General features: G+C 38.1%; 2 protein-coding genes, 1 long non-coding RNA gene and 1 pseudogene across 6 annotated transcripts in view; 3 read left to right on the top strand and 1 right to left on the bottom strand.

Moving 5' to 3' along the window:
• The window catches only part of LOC146468784 (uncharacterized), a 31981-nt gene extending 31375 nt beyond the window's left edge, over window positions 1-606 (bottom strand). Inside the window, exon 1 of the long non-coding RNA XR_014867401.1 lies at window positions 346-606. This is a non-coding gene — a long non-coding RNA (uncharacterized LOC146468784). The remainder of the gene's footprint in view (window positions 1-345) is intronic.
• A 107-nt stretch (window positions 607-713) lies between these two features.
• Window positions 714-9529, top strand: LOC146468783 (TNF receptor-associated factor 6-B-like). 4 transcript variants are annotated; one of them, XM_085124145.1, is made up of 3 exons: window positions 714-792; window positions 905-1829; window positions 2673-5362. In XM_085124145.1, the coding sequence occupies exons 2-3, from the start codon at window positions 969-971 to the stop codon at window positions 2688-2690; spliced, it is 879 nt and encodes a 292-aa protein (XP_084980271.1). In that variant the 5' UTR covers window positions 714-792; window positions 905-968; the 3' UTR covers window positions 2691-5362. The 4 variants fall into 4 exon arrangements, 2 of the variants coding, with proteins under 2 accessions (XP_084980271.1, XP_084980272.1); XR_014867399.1 differs by having other exon boundaries at window positions 739-1829; window positions 2673-3631; window positions 3824-5362; XR_014867400.1 differs by having other exon boundaries at window positions 739-1829; window positions 2673-3826; window positions 4586-5362.
• A 1883-nt stretch (window positions 9530-11412) lies between these two features.
• Window positions 11413-19387, top strand: part of LOC146468780 (meiosis regulator and mRNA stability factor 1-like) — a 31227-nt gene continuing 23252 nt past the window's right edge. The window contains exons 1-6 of the mRNA XM_085124144.1: window positions 11413-11808; window positions 12000-12123; window positions 14760-14932; window positions 15564-16029; window positions 17927-18171; window positions 18550-18834. Coding sequence (XP_084980270.1) covers window positions 11434-11808; window positions 12000-12123; window positions 14760-14932; window positions 15564-16029; window positions 17927-18171; window positions 18550-18834 — 1668 coding nt within the window. The 5' untranslated portion in view covers window positions 11413-11433. The remainder of the gene's footprint in view (window positions 11809-11999; window positions 12124-14759; window positions 14933-15563; window positions 16030-17926; window positions 18172-18549; window positions 18835-19387) is intronic.
• Window positions 19233-19387, top strand: part of LOC146468782 (uncharacterized) — a 1800-nt pseudogene continuing 1645 nt past the window's right edge.

Below are 19387 nucleotides of genomic sequence, written 5' to 3'. Positions count from 1 at the left end.
TGTTTACTTTTCCATGATTCATTTCTTATGCGCGTTGTAATTGGCTTTTGATATTTTAAAAGGGTGCTCTGACGTCATGAACATGACTTCGCACAGAGTATATCAGACAGGAGAAGCGAGGGGGCCGTGAACGACCTCGGACATCAGGGAATCTGGCTACATCGAGAGGTGTTAGAATATGAATTGGAACAAAAAGACCTGTCGGAATTTTGCCTTCCATAAGGGGTGTGCGGATAAAAAATAGAATGACCCAATTTGAAGCAAAATCAGGTAAAGATCAAAATTTAGGACTCAAACAAAAGAAACCTTAACCTAAAGAAAAAAACTCAACTCCTTGACACTAACCTCACACGATTGATTTCTTATAGACACTTCTTGATCCGCAGTCAATCTAGACCAAACTGCTCTGCTTTGCACGTTACTACCATTCTTGTTCACGTTTGACGGCTAAAATCTCGCCAACCAAAGTGACAACAAAAACAGCAAATACTGTACACTCAGGGATAGGATTTTTGGTAAAAATATTACTCCCTGGTTACTTCCTTTCACATTTTCCAATGACAGCGTTTCTGAAGCGTCGACCGCCCACCTGTAAAACCGGACAGCGCGCTCTACAGCACAAAATGGCGCCAAGCTAGTGTTCGATTGTCTGCCTGATGAGCATGCGCGACATGACCACAATCTCGTTCCCAGAGCCCTCGTTGACCGACGGCGCGACCAAGGATCCAGGATCAAAACAACGATCGTATTCAAATGAGCATAGTTTACATGTCTTAATACCCACAACAAAAGGTAAGGTTACGCTTTTGGTAAATGCTTTGTCAGATTATGAGGCAATTATTTAATCAATATCACCTATGCGTTCAAAGAGACAGTGAAATTGCCACAAACATTGTGTCGCTAGGTCACGAACGCCGTGGAGTTAACACGCAGTTTGCTTCTGTAGAAGTCAATTCAAAGATACTAGCATGGGACTTAAACAGGAGTATTTTGACGAGAAAATACCAAGCGAATTTATCTGTTCTCATTGCCATGATGTATTCCTCGAACCCGTTGTTTTGTCATGTCTTCATATGCTGTGTGCCAAGTGCTACAAGAAAAGAATGAAGCGCAAAGCACCGGCATGTCCTGTATGCAGACAAGCTCTGTCTGTCAGTGACGGTACGATTGATACGGAATGGAGGAAACGGTACGAGTACTTGAAAATCAACTGTCCAAAAGGCTGTGAAAAAGTGCTGTTACTCGGGAACCTTGATGATCATTATGTTTATCACTGCCTATTGACTTTCACACTTTGCATCAACTCTGGTTGCAGTAAGAAGATTCGGCGAAGAGATCTTGCATTACACCTCAAACAGTGCGACTTCAGAATTGTTCACTGCGAAGGATGTGGATTCAGAACAAAATACATCAATTTACGAATGCATCAAATCGTCCAGAAATGCCTGTTGAAGAATAACCTGCACATGATTGTGCAGAACCGCCGGCAAATGAACGCGCGAGTGAAAGAGCATCGATTGAAATTGCAAGAAGAAAGCTTCGAAATCGAGCTTGAGGAAAGAGATTTGGATCGCGCGAAAATGTGGAGTGCTATTGCTAGAAATGATATTTCAAGAGCAGTAACGCCAAATCCTTTAAGAGGAAGTCGTACACCTGAACCTGCAGACAAGGAAAAAGATGTATACAGGTTGGTTCGTAGCGCGCCGGTTTCTCCAGTGATGAAGAGAACTCCAAGCAGTGCATTAACGAAATGCAAGCTATGTGTAAACTGTAGTAAACTTTTTAGTGAACAACGGAACCATGGTCAAGCCTGCAGCTGGCACAAAGGGGTAAGTCATTAGCCTGACAGCCACAAAAATTAGTATGCCTGATGGAGTCAATAATTCAGATGTTCAAAGAGCATGAATTATGAAAAAATTAAGGTGGCTCGATATAGAAAAAAGTGAAAAAAAATCTTTAAAAAAAGGAGCTATGATTATGGGTAAGATGTTTTTTTTTATCAAAAAACAAAGTGCAAAGCACCAGATAAAACATTGGAGTAATGTTTCCCGAAGGAATTCAAGGCCGACCACATGCAAAAACTACAGTGAATCTCACTCAGAGCTAAAACAACAAAATCAATCTGAAATGCACCATAGGTCGGTTATGCTTTGAGCCCTTCAAATATATCTGAAAACTGCATGGTTACTCCCAATTCTCTCTTTAGATTTCAGTAGCCTTTGCTAAGATCTTTATTTCCCGCAAAGTCATAAACTCCGAACAAATACGTTTAAGTTGGTAACTTTACTTAGATGAACTTTCATTCACAAGATATTTCATGTGCAATTGAAATGTATGATCATTTCAAATACTGTGTCCAATATTTGTTTATCTTCAGCTACATCTAGTTGGCTTGATAGCTCAGTTGATAAGAACATTGAGCTGGAGTTGCAAGTTCATGGGTTTAAATCCTGTTCAAGCCAGATTTTCCATGTTCTTTCCAACTAAGTTGCTGAGTTCACTGCAAGGTGTATTTTTCAGTCAGAATCTTTCATGCACAGTTCATGTTATGTGACCATTTCATAACTATGTTGTGTGGTTGTTGTTTAAAGCAGTAATATTATTAATTTGTTGCTGGTTTTTTTTTCCTTTTCATGGTTGGATTCACTTTCATGTACAATGTCCTTTTGCAGCCGGTAAGTATGTCTTGAATTCCTCCTGCGCCTTTCTTTTTGACAATAATTATATCAAGGGGTGTAGAAGTTGATCATTAACTCTTTGACCCCTAATAAATTCTCCTACCTTGTCCCCATACTTTTGTTAAAAAAGTACTGGGGAAAAGATATTAAAATAACAAGACAATTCACCTTGGGTGATCATTTCCTTAATTCTCATGACCTCAGGGGTTTAATAAGCACTGATATTATAATGAGGAATTTGTTGGTGTTTACTATTAGGGCTTAAAGGGTTAAAACAATGTAGTGATGTCCACCTCACTTACAGACTTTACCTGCCATAAAACTCTATTAACACCCTTGGGAGGAAGGAAGACCTACCAGAATTTATGTTCAGACCTCAAGAAAGCGGGTTTGTACGTTTCACTTGCAAGCTTCCCCCTTATTAAAGCTTTTTTTAGGGCCAAGAGAAGGTGGATGAGGAAACAGAAAATGGAAGTGACGCAAAACTGTGATCCACAAGATTCTACCACTAATTTGCATTTTGAACATATACAGCAACAACAAGTGAAATTAGATTGTGGCTTCTTTGACTCAGCGTTTCAAATCCTTTTGCCAATAAATTCAAATCCTGATGAATTTGGTCCCCACAACCGCACAAGCAAAGGAAAAACCATGCAATGGTGATATTGTAAAAAGTTTAGAAAGTGATTTATAGAGCTTATGAAGTGGAACAAGGTATTTTATTATTATTATTATTATTATTATTATTATTATTATTATTATTAATATTGTTGTTGTCGTTGTTGTTGTGGTTATTATTATTATTATTATTATTATTATTATTATTATTATTATTATTATTATTATAATTACTATTATTATTATTGTTATTATTATTATTATTAATATTATTATTAATTTGTTCCTTTTCTCTCTTCTTTTCCGTCTTGTATTTTGGAAAGGTTGTGGATGTGGTAAGTGGTTTTAATTATTGTTATGTTGCACTGATATTCCTTTTGAGTCATTTGAAGAAGTTGATTAATAATAATAATTATTGTTGGTTTTATATTATATGATAAATGTATAAAACTAATGATTTTCCTTTTCTGTTTTAATTTTTTGTATAAATTGTGGTGGATTCCAATTGGATGTCTTCTCAACCTAAGTTTGTAAGTAACTCACTCTTCAGTAGCCATTTTACTTAAAACCTACACTCTTAACTCCACAAAAATATGCAACAGTTATAATTTGCTGTCAAATGTTGGGCTGTTGAAGCCCCTTGCTAATGTAGTGAAAGCTCCTTGAATCCCCTCCCCCCCCCCCCCACCTCTCCCAAATTGCTTGAACTAAATTATGGGTTGAATGTTGAAAAGTACAAGAGAAATACATAACACTTCACAGACAGGTTAGCCTGCTGTGCAGAAGGAATGAATGTGTGACGAGCCCAAAGAAAATCTGTACAGGAGGTTACAGACAGGTGGACTGATGGTAGAAACCATCAAACATCATTTCTTATCAATGTGGATTAGGTTTACGAGCTAGTACAGGATTTTTTTTTGATACTGTACTGGAGGCCTGTTTTCCATAAAAACTCCCCAGTCACTTGAATCACCATAATTGCATGTAGATGTACCAGTAGCAACTTGTTTTTTCCACACATTGTGTACTTCTCAAAATTGATGCCTCTTATTTAGTCACTCATTTGCTGTCCAAACCTTGCTTCAAGATTGACACAGGAGTCAAAACAATGCCAATCATTAATGCAAATTTGCAAACCTTGAGAAGGGGAAAAATAATATGCACTATTGCTCATTCATGGGCTATCCATATTTTAAGTATTAAATAGCTGTCTTGAAGAACAGAATTTAACTCAAAACTTTCTTTCTTTTTTGTTTTTTCATGTATTGTTCGTTTGCCTGGACCTGTAGGGGGTAAGTGACATTGAGATGTACAGTATACAGGGGGGTATTTTGGGGGACCAAAATGTTATTAATTTGGCAGGGTGCGAGATGCATGAAAACTGTGGATTTAAAGAGAGGGATAAAGGATTTAATATTCGAACATGCCTTGAAAAGTCAGATACATGTACATGTATACGTGCTCTCTTTTATTGTAATCTAGGATGTGGTAAATTATTGAAACATAGAGCAGTTTTCAACTGTGTGTTGAAAGTAAATTTAACATTAACTTTTGCCTGGTTTTGCTTTACTATGCCATGTCAAGTCAGACCATATTTTTTTCTTGATTTCTTCAAATTTTCTGCACATCTGGTATAATTTTGGACTAAAGTTCAGTGAACAAACTTTTTTTCAGAGTTTGGCTGTACTTTGGTTCATGCTGCTTTCCTGTTCTTTGTTGTTTTTGTTATTAAGGGAATTAACAGATTGTTTTCCAGACACAACCTCAGTGATTAAGAGATACAGTAAAAATCCCACTCATCAGTGTGTGAAATTTTCTCCCAAATAGAAAAAAATAAATTTTGCAGTGTTTTGAAAATGTATTGTAAGCTCCATGCACAAACAAGGGCAAATCAGGCAAAATGCAAGCTTTATGCACCCATCCTAGTATCTACTAGGTTACAAAAAGACATGAAAATATTCACATATGTTCAGTAACTTTGATATTTTACTCTTCTTTGTTTATGTCCAAATTTTTGTGGAAACATGTTCAACAGGGGGTAAGTGGTATTGTTTTTACAAACTGATTGAAGGGCTAAGAGCAGAACCGACTCAAATGACTTTTCAGATTGATTTTTGTTGTTTTAGCTCAAATTCACCAGAGGTGTTGCATGTGGCCTTGAATTCCTTCAGGAAACGTTTTATCTGCTGCTTTGCGCATTGTTTGCAATTAACACCTATGATTATGGGCAAGATTTCCATTTTTATCACAAAACAAAGTGCAAAGCAGGAGATCCAAAAAAGCGATCTGAAAAGTCATTTGGGTCAGTTGTGCTCTCAGCTTGTCAATTATTTGCTCTATCCATATTAGTATACACTGTGACAGCAACAATTTTGTATGTACATGCATGTTTGCATGTTTCACATTTCCTGTATTTCCATTTGAGAGACTTGATGCCTGCACACATTTCAGGAACCAGATAATATAAATTATTAAAAACTGAATAATTGTATAATGCAATTCGAGGGATTTGATTGGCTTAGCCGCCATGGTATATGAGCCATTATACCATGGCCGAGAAAAAGCGACCATTAAATTGTCTGCTGGTTATTCTTGCAGAGCGAAATCAGTAAGATCTAGCAATATTTCTTGATTGTTTTTAATAAAACAATTATTCCACTTGCGCTTGTTGGATATGAGATGATTATAGCCAACTCGGCGCTACGCGCCTCATTGGCTATCAATCATCTCATATCCAACGCGCGCTCGTGGAATAATTGTTAATTATGACCTTGACTAATGCTATGAAAACCCCTTCAAAATTTTTTTTGTGGCCTAACACTGAGAAACGTCAGGATAGCCATTAACAAGTTAATAGACAGTATATAAATAAATAATTATTATTATAAGTGTTTTTTATTTTCACCTGCCTCTGTCAGTGCCATGTGTTTAGAGCTATTGGCAATCATCATTTCTGTGATGATTTTATTTGATTTTTGTAACTTGGCATACTCTGTACAATGTTTGAGAGTTGGCAGGTCTGTAGATATTTGGTTTCAAGGTGTAATCATCAACTGTTGTTAGTATTTTTACCTATCAGTTTATGCTCACTTTCTATCTGTATTTTTGTTTACATGTGCTTCTACCTTGCTGCCTCATGAAGATGGTAAGTGTCCTGAGCAGTTTAAACTTTCAATGTTGTTTGGCAGCCATTTGTCAGAGATGAGCAGTGTGGTCATATAAGTTCATTTGTGGTCAAGATTGTTTGAGTATTTTTAGCCTTCATAGTGGATGCACAAGTGACTTGAGACTGTTATCCTCACACTTTTATAGACTCCACAGGGGAAGGGGAAGGGTGGAGGCACCTCCTCAGATGACCCCTCTTTATCATCTGCCACTCTCACATCTCGTGATAGTGCAAGAATAACTGTTAAAAGAAGTGATGGAAACCGGGAACCATTTTCCAAAATAAAATTATAAACCAAAAAAAGTTCAACTCTAATCTTAAGATTTGTGCTGGACAATTAGAAAAATTGATTGGCGTATCGTCTCGAGACTCTGTTTTTTCAAAACCTACATTTCATGCTAACGACGATCTGGTCAACGTATATTGACTCAAACATCAAATATTATTTTACAGAATTCTCACTTGCTCAGTTTCATCATGTTCAGCACATGCATTTGTTGAAATAACGTATTTCAACAAAACTAAGCACATCCAGAGTTTTGTAAATAATATTTGATGTTCGAGTCATTAAGCTAATAAGCTAGAGAGGCAGTGTCCAATCCATTTTACAGCGAAATCTAAATAGTTAGAATTAATGTGGTGGTATATTTTAAGCCTGGTAAAAAAATGAGAATCATGCATTATTTGTCACCAGTGACACAGGCATATTCAGAAAAAGAAACTCTGAGCTCCCCCAGCAGGAGTCGAACCTAATTACATTCCGATAATTAACTAGTTTGGCTGCTGTGCCACTGAGCTACAGGAGACTCATGAGAGCTAAGACCAGGGTTTTCATTTGAGACTGGAGGCCAGATATAACGTTCGGTTACTTGCTATATGATGTCCCGTACTTTGATTTGACGATGAAGTCGGAGTTCAGCCTTTGGTTCTGATGAGTACCTTGACGAATAGACTAGATTAATATTTTCATGAGTTTTAAACACAAAGTTCTAGGACACCAGATTTACAGCATCGCTCTAAGTTAACATGCAATTGAAAAACTGTTGCTTTACCTGATGCAAATGTAATGATAGTTTAGAATATGGCCAACAAAACTTTAAAGGATTTCGTCTTATCATAATGTATATCAAGAAATAATGAGAGGTATGATCCAGGGATAAAAAACTGCTTTTCCGGTCTTGGCCGGGAATGCCAAAACAACGTTTCAGAGGGTGCAATCTCAAACATTTCCCAGGGAACATACCCCCCCCCCCCCATACCTCCCTAGCCACCAGTTCGTGCCTTCAGCGCTCGCTTCACGCCCCACGGTGTGAACATCTCCATCTGGTGCTTTTCAAGATAGATCCGGTTTTGTCTAATACTGCTGAAATCCCTGCTAAGGCCATTAAACTAGGTTAATGTGACAAATATCCTACATAGTGCAAGGACTGGAATGTCGATGCGTGGCAAATGCGAAATGGAATAAATGTGATTATTATTTTTTAAGCCTGTTGGGAGCACTCAAATTTCCTTTTTCCGAGTATGCCTTTGTCACTCACTGAATAATGCATCATCCTCATTTATTTACGAGGCTTAATGTATACCATCACATTAAATTTCACCTTGAATACAAGGCCTAGAGGACACAAAAAACAGAACTGAACAACATTTTCATTCATTTTCCTGTGTTTGTGTCAAAAGTAGTCTCTTTGTGTGAAGTCACCGACAGAGAAGTGCTACATAATGATCCAAGTAACAGCTGTGTAGATCGAAGGCTACAATTTAAGCTCACCAAATGACTCAAACGCATTTTTGTTTTTTGTTTTTTCCTACAGTGCCAAGCTTGCGGTAAACTGGACAACCTTGAGGGATGTATGAGAGGCTGGCATGTATCTGCTGACCAGACGGAGAGAAAAAGTTCAAGATTGTTTAAATCTTCAAGCAGTGCCTTTCTTACATGAAGCGTGGCACAAATCAACCAGATGATTGCAAAAGGTTGTCTTCAACCATTTGGCTGTTGTTTCAGAATTATAATAATCAATTTTCAATTTTTTTTTTATTTTAATTAAAGCCTGTGTGCTTCATACCCCCAACAGTTTCTATAATTTATTTCATGCAATTTAATATCTATAACACAATGCCGTTTCTTTTCCGTGTTGTGTTAGAAACTCATTAAAATTACACCCGAAAATAGCACGAGAAAGAGTGTTTATTAGTTAAGCCGTAAAATATGCTTGAAGAACAGGAGCGATAGTATTTTTTGGTGAGATCGTTTGCATTTTTTATCTAAATTGTTATTAAGTTTTTAGACAGTAATCAATGTTTATTTTTCAAAATATTACATAAGTAGTTACAGCTAGATATTAAAGGCGGAGCAAGACGAACACAGGAAAATTATACATGGTAATACAGATTTAAAGTATTTTAAAGTATTGTCTCATCCTAAAAGAAGAACCCATAACTTATAAGTAGTTGAAAACAAGAAATGATAGGTACAAACAATTTTTGGAGGGTTTTTTTTTTTATTACAGCAACAGCTGTTTTATTAGAAGGGACTATGTCACGTCAGGCGCATGCGCCGTTGGTGAGAAGCACTTTGAAATCGTTGGTCCAGCTTTTTTAAATACCGTCGCAGAGTTCAGGAAGCTGTGTTCATCTGATTGAATCGCCTTCATCTTCCTGAAAATTAGCTGAACTTTTTATTTACAATTGTTCTCTAGTAATTACAGAAGCTGTTTGTTGCGATATTTTTGAAAGCTTTTACAATGGCGGAAAAGCAAAATCCCACGACGAGTCTTATACAAATTAGTCTCAACCGGACTGTACTGTGCATGTGTCCCAGCTGACATAGTCCCTTTAAATGACTTGACAAAATGACAATGGTTCAACAGTTCACTGATCGGTGTCGTGAGTAGGGAACAGTGATAACTTACAAGCCCCCCATCGTATGGTGAGATAACCGTAACATTGCTGAACTATAACTCAGAGCTCAGAGATGACTCGACTCAAAAGAAATGTGATAAATAAGGCATTTACAGTGTTTACCAGGATTAAATGCAAAATAAAAATCACTTTAGAAATGAATGTATATACTGTATACGTTACTATGTGATTCACGTTAACAAAAGTCGTGCATCCTTCACACTAACACTATTAAGGTGCACATGTGACTAATAAGTACCATCCGGGTAAATTACCGTCAGCTTTTCCCCATTTTACCCGAACGCCGGGAAGAACATGGAAAAGCGTCACAGTGTGCATGTGAGGGGTGGGGCAGGGGCTAGAGTGCCACTCGACTACAGTCCCTCCTTTTGCGTGATCCCTGTGGGGATTGCATTGGACTGTCCCATTCTGGTTTTATCTTAACCTGAGTATCAGGCCTTCCTAAGCGGAGGGAGGAGAGGACGTCCCTCGTCCCCCCTTCAAAAAGCCTGATTCTCGGACTAATTTTAGCTCTAAGATAAAAACGAAATGGTTCTCAACATGATCGGTTTCTGTTTTACAGACAATGAAATTTCAACACGTCTTTTGAGTTCAACTGCGAGTACCTGCGCAGTAATCTTTTCCTTTTGTTTTTCGCTTTTCAATGAAAGAAAAACGCAGAAAACTCCTCAGAAATGCTTGCTATGCAGACTAAATGCTGAAGCGCGTAGAGGGAATCACACTTGCAAATATTAATTCGCGTTACTTCTACTATTTCGCGATTATTCCAATTCGTACAGCAGGCCCGTAGCAAGCCTAAAACAACTGAGGGGGCTTAGCAAAATAGTGAAACAAAACTACCCCCCCCCCCCCCGTCACTCAAAAACAAACTGATTTGGGAGTTTAAGATGCAACGAGAACATAAAAAAAACCCCGGTAGATTTAGTAATTAAAACAATAACTTTGCACCTGCATCACACTCTTAGGTGCATGTTTTTGCCTTTTCTTTAACGTGGACTACTACGTGAAGTTTCCTAATTTCACGTTTGAAGGAGGACGTAGACAAACGACGACAAATTTTTCTTTCTCTTTTTAAATTTGGAATCGGGCAGTAAGAATCCGACTGCAGGAGAATTTTTTTTCTCTGGTCTTGGGGACATATTTGTGTGGCTTTTTTGTGTGACAACGCGGGAACACCAAATTGTTATAAACCAAGGACATTTGTATTGCTTAAAATGAGCGGATGTCTTAGCAGACAAGTAGTTTATTTCGACAGCTTTCACGGCTTCAGATTGGTTGATTTCAATCCATTTTGATTCTTATTTCCGATTCACAAGATAGGAGTGCCTGTTAGCGAAGGAAGTAGTGAAAAGGCACTTGCAGTGTCAGAATTCAACATTAATTTGTTTTAATCATATATTTTTGGGCACATTGCTTTTTAACTTCTAAAAATTCTGGGGGGGCTCAAGCCCCCCCTGCCCCTCCCCCCGCTACGGGCCTGTACAGTGTGGCAGAAGTATCCGGGAACTAACGGCGTTCAAGTAAGGGCGGAGAATGAAAAATTCACTGTTGTGTGCTCACGTTCTCCACAAAACCTTGAATTTGATCACGTTGTTGTTTTGCTGATGACGGCAAAGAAATGTGCAAAAACATAAAACGCATGTGCAGAGCGATTGCGTTCTCGTTGCCTAAAGGTCCCTTTTTTCTGTTATTTCATGGATGACTGCTACCTTTAGTCGGCCCTGTTCAGACGAGATGCCCGGGTCCGGTTCTCAGCACTTGCACTCGTCTGAACGCCTGCCAGTACAATAATCTCGGTTGTGTGCCCGGAGCACCGATCTTTGGCAGCAATGGCAGGAGCACTGGTTTGAACAGGATTATTGCCAGTTCCCGCGCTTTTTCCCCACGCCTCCCTGTGCATATGATACAAAATTTGACGGGGATATGACGGGTGCTTTGGGCACCAAGGAGTACGAGTCTGCACAAAACAGTCTGCACTGCATGCACAGTACAGATTTCTGGGAAATTTCCCAGCACGCCTAAGGGTCGGCGAGGGAAGATGGCGTAAGGATGGCAGCTTTCCCGGTGTGGGTTGGTAATTTGTCTTTAGATGTAAGAGAACATGTGCTTCATAACTTGTTTCACAAATTTGGACCTATCAAAAATATAGTTATTCTCAAGGATGCCACCGGGAAGTCGAAACAATGCGGTTTCGTCAATTTCTTGGCGCAAGAAGTCGCCGAAACTGCAGCCAAAAAGATGGATGGATGTGAAGTTTTGGGACAGGCGATAAAAACGAAAGGTCCTCGAGAACTTTTAGCGACAGGGAAAAGTACAACCTTTGTACCTGGAGTAGCTGAAAATTCAGAGAAAAGGGACTGTAAAGCTCTCATAGACTGTGTATTTTACATGGAAAAACGTGAGTGCTGTCCTAAAAGCGGTGAGGTGAGTTGATTTCTCGATATGGCGATCGCTCATACTCGTGAATTTACCAAATTTATATTTGCTACATAATGTAGTAGTGCAATGTCATTGTAGTCCTATGGCTAGCTTTCCTTTAATTTCCATTTTTGTGTTGTAGACAAATTTTTGGAATATATTTTGTCGTGCTAAGAGCTTTAAATTTTCTTTTACAGTGCCTTTTTCGTCACTGCCTCGCAGCAAGTCAAACTGATGTTGTGTGTGAAAGATGGATCCAGAGAAAGTGTATCAATGTGTTTTGCCCGCGAAGACATCCTAAACTATTCAAGCAACAACCTGGTGGGTAAACTTCTAAAGTTACTTGCTATAACTTATAGGGACAGATCGTTGTATTTTAGTTATCGTTTACAGTTCAAAACAAACTCCCACACATTCGAGGGCATGATGTAGCGGTACATGTTTGTAACGCAACGAGTAACGCACTCTCTGTTGTGTAACGGTTTAAAGAACTGATCAAAGGCTCCTGTGAGCCAACTCGTGAATGCAGATGGCACATCAGTAATTGAAATTAGGACGGCTAGGGAAACTTCCTTGAAAGCTAAAAGAAATTATATCTTTGCCCGATTATGTAACGAGAAATAACCATTCTTGTACTATAAAAGTGATTGTCAAATAATTGTCTACAGATTGAATAAGATTATTCTGATGTTTTTTTATTCAAAGTTCATAGAAGCATGCCATGTGCAGCTACGTCATGCAAATTCGTGTCCGATAGTCCGGGGCTACTGGATTTTGTGATCGGGCTAGTGGATTCTGACCATCACTTGCCCGATGGGCAAGTGAAGTTTTTTGGGGGAATTAAAATTACAAAATTACTGTAGGGCATACTTTTTTTAACTTCCAGGTAGATTTGTGTTTTTTAAGCCGATCTCACAAAGGGAAATCTGTTGAACAAAGTATCGCATTACATTTCATGCCCGACATAAATGCGTGAAATTTTTCCTTTGGAGTTCAGTCCACGCAATCTTCAAGTAAAAATAATGAAATATGACTAGCTCTTGCTAAATGAGAATTATTTGTCGACCACGTCCTTTTGCTTTCCCATAAAATACCAGTTGTAAATTGCGAAAATGAAACATTCTTTCCCTTTGACACCTCTATGAAAGCTGACAAGATCTAAAAATGTTTATTTCACCAGACATTGGCATAATTTTGTTTACGACGTCACTGAGGCGTGAGATGGCACTTTCCGCTTTCACGTGAAAACTAACAGCAAAACTAGTTTTTTTAAGCAAACTAATCTACTTGATGTAATACTTTTGTATGAGAACGAAAAATATGATGAAAGATGTTGAGTTTTCATGTATGCAAAAAGTTATGATTAGCAGTGAACTTTTCAGTTAATAAGAGTGCTTCTTTCAGCTGAGGACATTTTCTGGTGGGAAATATTTTTTGGCGGCAAAATTTCAAGTTGCACAACACAATATCACGCGTTCTTTCTGACTAAAACGATTCAGTTAGTTCAATCGTGAAGGGAGGATAGGTTAAAAAATTGGTGAGGCTTACAATAAATGAGGCCATTAGTGCTAAACGTAAAAGCTCTAAAAAGCGTCTTGTTTATTCAAAGTCCATGCCAACAATAAATTATCTTTTAATTAAATTATTTCTTAATTAAATTATTTTTAATTCTTAACAGACACCGCACTTTGTGGAAAAAACGAAAAACCTTTTACTTTGCTCAGATTCAAGGAAAAATCTCCATTCTTACACTAAAATGATTGTCAAATTATTCTCTACAGAATGAATGAGAGAATTCTGATGCGTTGTGAAAAAAATTTCCTCGTTTTTTTTTTTTTCACTAATTGAGTTTACGATGCTGGACTTTCTGAAAAACTGAAAAAACTTTTAACTTTGCTCAGATTTAACGAAAAATCCCCATTCTTGCACTAAATGATCGTCAAATTATTCTCCACATACTGAATAAGAATATCGTGATGTACCGTGAACAAAAAATGTTCGCGTGTTTTTTCCACTAATTGAATTTAAAACTCATTCACTGCGCACGCCCGAAAGTTAACAACAGAACCAACCAACCAACCAACAACCAAGCGAACAGTCAGCCATCGCTATAACTCGTTCATTGCGCATGCGCGCGTTAGCGAGTTAAAAATGACAGAAGTGTCAGTTGGAACATGTGTTCGAGCCTCAAAATCATCATGTTTTTTTTATTAAAATAATTGGGAATTTCTTGTTGTCGACCTTTTGACTTAAAGTATTTCAATTCATAGTAACAACTTGCTTTTTTTTTTTTTTTCAGAAAATCTCTAGTTATTTTTTTTTTACTGATTGAATTTGCACAGACTTGCATGTTCTGTTGACAACTCAGTATCTGCAGTGAAATAACTGGCGATTTGGCCAGGCCAATGTCTGTTTCTATAGTGCGGGTCCATGTTTTATAAGGAACAACTGTAGACTAGTGAATTGCAGTCAAATAAGATTATGACATTTCAAAGGTTGTGTAGGTTGGGGTTGTTTCTTGCTCTTTTGGGAAAACCTTTTTGGTGATAAAAAGGTTTGATGAAAAGCCGTGTTTTTACACTTCATTTTGCTGATGAAGCTTCAGCGATAGAAGTAAAAGCTCCACATTTAAAACCTTTTTCTCCAAAGAAAATAATTTACACACATTAATTTACATTCGGAAGATGTAAGGATAAATTTTGCCGCTAAAATTTTTGCACAGTTTACAGCTTTGAATTTTCATACCAACCTTTGAATTTTCCTCCAATTTGTCCTAATTACCCATGATGTACTTAGACTGTAAATAGGTCAGTGGTTGTTTATTTCTTAAATATTATAAGGGGCAATGAAAGTAGTGGAATGAATAATTGATGTCTTTCCAAAGAGGAATTAATTTCCAAGCACTTAATGTTTATTGCCTTATTCAATATTTTAAAATTGTATTTTGCATTTAACAGATAATGTTATTAAAGTGATTCCTTCACGCTGTCCATCTCATAATGCTTTTAAATGCACTGGTGAATGTGGATTTGATGACTGTAACACTCACTTTATGGAGCAGGATGCCTTACAAGAACACATCAACAGAGGAAGAGAGAAGAAGCTTTCCTTGACTTCATCTTGTTCACAGGTATTATCCAGTATTCCTTTATAATATTTTCCTATAAGCATATAAAATTAAATAATGGAAATGATATATTATTCAGTGAGTGACACAGGGAAACTCGGAAAAAGGAAATCCAAGTGCTCCTATCAGGAGTCGAACCTAAGACCTTCGGATTACTAGTTCAGATACTCTACCACTGAGCTACAGGAGGCTGGTGGGAGCTAAGGCCATTAAAGTATCACATACAGGGTATGTGTCTCCCAGCCATGCAACTAAAAGACTCGGAGGGGGCGGTGGGGGTTTTTAACTGAAGTTTCGCTAGGCTGTCAAGCCTCAACCCTGGTTATGACAAGGTATCCTACTTCCCCTACCCTGTTTATGACTTGAACTGAAAAAAATTGACACTCATCAACAACAGTGCAATCAGATGCTAAGTTCAAGGTAGGACAGCAGAAAATGTTTCCTTACATGTGACAGTGTCAAGTCAAAAACCCATACTCTTATTTTTAATAGTACATTGAAAAACCATATCCTATTGGTTTACACATCCCCTTTTAGGCTAGATATGATAATTCCCTCGTCCCCAACAAAAGGAAATAGACTGGATGAGTTTGCAATACATTTTAATAGCAGTTCTTTCCTTTCTTCATTTCAGTGTAAGGCCATCTTCTTCAGTGAGCAAGAGAGGCAGCAGCATACTTGTCTAAATGCTCCAATAGAAGCTTTAACAGCACCTTGTGATGGGCAATCATATACTCCTCTAGGCTTTCATCATTCATCAAATCTGCAAGCAAAAACAAATGGTCCAATTGCATTTACAAATGCTTCTCCTCAGAATCTTATTAAGCCTCACCATTTGTACAGCAAAAACCCTGGCACTTCCTTGTTGAATCATCAGACACAGTATACCAGTGGAGTATGTGACTGTTCTAGAAGTCATACAGACAACTTTGGAAGAGGCCGGGCGGGCTCCTGTCGTGTTTGTTCCTCTTGCGGAAAAACCTATGAAAACTCTGGGGACTCATTGAGTGATTTTGACTTGTCTGTTGATTCTGCTGGTATTAGTGGTCATAAATGTCCAAATTCACCCTCTGTGAGAGGAATGGTCAGTGACTTTGAAGGTATGTACATAAACAGTCACATCAATTTGAGATGAATTTACAGGATTAGTGCACCAGTCCTTAGCTCTTGTTTTAAGGACGGTGCCTACTAATACTGAAGTATTTTTGTCCGGTTTATGACTATGCAGGAAAAGCAGATCTTAGCAAGGGCTATTGGAATCCAAAAAGAGATAATAACTAGAGATAACTAAGCAATAATATCTCTAAAAAGCGCCAAAATATAAAGCAATGTATGGGATTTTTTTCCTAAACTGACGCTTAATTATCTCTGAAAAATGCATGGTTACCCCCAATTTTCTTATGAGATACCAAAAGCATTTGCTAAGTTCTGCTTTCTCCGTATAGTTTTAAACCGGGCAAAAATATTCCTGTATTAGTAGGCACCACCCATTGGAAACCCGAGTATCTCGAGATGCGCAGAACATATGCGCAATAACAATAGTAGGCACCGTTCTTAATAATAAATTATCATTATATGGGGGAATTTTGAGTTAACTGATATAAAGACATGAATTTGCCTGTTGGGTGTTTGAAATACCCAGTATTGTTGTTTGACTATACATATTGTGTACATTGTAAATTATTCAATCATGACAATACTGTAATAGAGCAGTTTTCAACTGAGTGTTAAGGACGGTGCCTACTATTGTTACTGCGCATACGTTCTGCGCATCTTGAGATACTCGGGTTTCCTATGGGTGGTGCCTACTAATACAGGAATATTTTTGCGCGGTTTAAAACTATACGGAAAAAACAGAACTTAGCAAATGCTTTTGGTATCTCAAAAGAAAAATGGGGGTAACCATGCATTTTTCAGAGATAATTAAGCTTCAATTTAGGGAAAAAATCCCATAAATTGCTTTATATTTTGGCGCTTTTTAGAGTTATTATTGCTAAGTTATCTCTGAAATATGCATGGTTATCCCCAATTTTCTTTTTGAATTCCAATAGCCCTTCCTAAGATCTGCTTTTCCCGCATAGTCATAAACCGCACAAAAATACTTCGGTATTAGTAGGCACCGCCCTTAAAAGTATTTAGTTTGCTTTGGTTTTGCTTTACCGTACTCAGTGACTGGTTAGCAAAATGCGCACCATTTTCTCAACCAAAGGAAAGCCAAAACAAAATGGTGACTTGCTTGCACACATTTACACCTTTTTGTTTTTAAAGTTTGTTTAGAGTAAAACCCCACCATTTCAGTATTTATAACAAAACAAAATGCAAAGCAGCAGATAATTAAATCATCAAGCAACATTTCCTCCAGGAATTATAGACCAGATGCAAAAAAACCCTGCAAATCAGGGCTAAAACAACAAAATGCAATCTAGAAAGTGCTTAGGTTGGTTATACCTCAAACCTTTCAATTGAAAAGTGCTCTATTGTAGCAATCAGTTGTAGCCTTTAGGGGTCCACTGACTTGATCTACATTGTAGGTGTCAGAGCTCACCAAATTAATGTCTGTCTGAATGTGAACTTTTCATAAGTCAAAAACAGCAGACAGCTAGTTGATGTAATTTATTTAAATTGTGTAGCCTCTTTAGTCTTAATAAAAACACCTTGCAAAAAGATTATACAATGGAGGCATATTATTTAATTGGTTGAGTGCTACTGCCACCATCTTGGATGTTAAAAGCAGAGTTTGAGGAGGACTGGGGAGAGCAGATGGGGGACCAACGATGTGGGCATTAGGCTGAAAGAAAAAGGAAAAGGAAAAATATGCCGTTTTCTCTTCCTTCCCCTCCATGCCGCCTTTCCCCAGGTCCCTAAGATTTTGAAAATCCAACATGGCAGTTACCACTAACCTAGATTCTGGCACTCGCACGCTGCTTAATTGCAGGCTACATATAGATGTACATTAATTTTAAGATTAATAGTAATGCGTTGTGGTGTTGTTTACAGCTATGGGTATAAAGACCTCTGTGACAGGTTCTCCATTGCAAGGTTCAGCGGCACCAGAGCCTGAACCAATAGGTGTGTTCTGGGACATAGAGAACTGTCCTGTACCACGTGGCAAGTCTGCGTCAGCTGTTGTCCAGAAGATACGAAAGGAGTTCTTCAGTGGAAAGAGAGAGGTTGAGTTCATGTGTGTTTGTGATATCAGCAAAGAGAAGAAAGAAGTTATTGAGGAACTTAACAAGGCTCAGGTGAGATTTGAACATTATCTTGATTGAGAATGATGTATTATTCAGCGATTGACACAGGCAAACTCGGAAAAAGGAAATCCAAGTGCTTCTATCAAGAGTTGAACCTTAGACCTTTTGATTACTAGTTTGGATGCTCTACCACTGAGCTACAGGAGACTCATGGGAGCTAAGGCCATTAATCTAGGTTCATGGGACAGACATCCTGCATACGGCTAGGGTTGGAATGTCAAAATGTGGCATATGTGCAGTGGAATAAATTATTGCTGGGCTATCCTCAGGGTGCCTCAAAATGGTGAATCTCACTGCACTGCATTAGATTAACTTTGCCTAAATTTTATTCACTAGCCATATTGAATTTTATTTTTCCTTGTGGTGTAGGTTACTGTGGTTCACATCAATGCCACATCAAAGAATGCAGCAGACGACAAGTTGCGGCAAAGCTTGCGGCGGTTTGGACAGTCATACCCTCCCCCAGCCACAGTCATTCTTGTGTCTGGTGACATAAACTTTGCAGCTGAACTGTCAGATTTGCGACATCGGCACAATCTGGAAGTAATCTGCCTCCATAATGCCCAGGCTCAACCTGCTTTACTTGCTTGTGCTCACAAGGCCAGACGATTTGATCATTTCACTGCCGCTTTACCTGTTGTCTTTCCACCAAAGGTTAAATTGATGATAATCTACTTGTATCATGTTTTGTAGGCTAATAGCTAGTATAACTAGAATGGTAAGTACTATGCCCAACCATTACCTGTTAGGAAGATCAAGACAAATGTCCAAACAGTCAGCAACAGAATTGTTTTTTTGGAAGAGCTGGATTACTACTGGACTACAAAGCACATAACCCCTCTGGGACAAAAAGTTGTCATGTAAATACACAGGCTTACAAAATCCAATTCACTCATACTGATTGTTTTAATACTAGATGCGTGCGGAATGTGTGAACCACTCGGAATAATTAAGCTATGAATAATGTGTGCAGAATGTGTGAATCCCTAGGGATATTTAAGTCATTCATTATTATTCAAGTTCAGTTGAGTTTAACTGTCGTTCGGTTATAATAAAAAAATCTTTGTGTCAGTCGCTTTGCGTTCGAGTAAGTAAAACCTAGAGAGTCAAATAGCATGAGGAAACATGGTGTCAGGACCTAAAAAATCCAGCCTTCATATTAATTCGGAGCTTTAGCGACGTGAGCGAAATTCAATGGCTATGGAAG

The sequence above is a fragment of the Pavona decussata genome, unplaced genomic scaffold, assembly GCF_977016875.1.
Source record: "Pavona decussata unplaced genomic scaffold, jaPavDecu1.1 SCAFFOLD_129, whole genome shotgun sequence".
NCBI lineage: Eukaryota > Metazoa > Cnidaria > Anthozoa > Scleractinia > Agariciidae > Pavona > Pavona decussata.
Note: the sequence above shows the minus strand (reverse complement) of the source record. Positions and strands in the feature narration are given on the sequence as shown.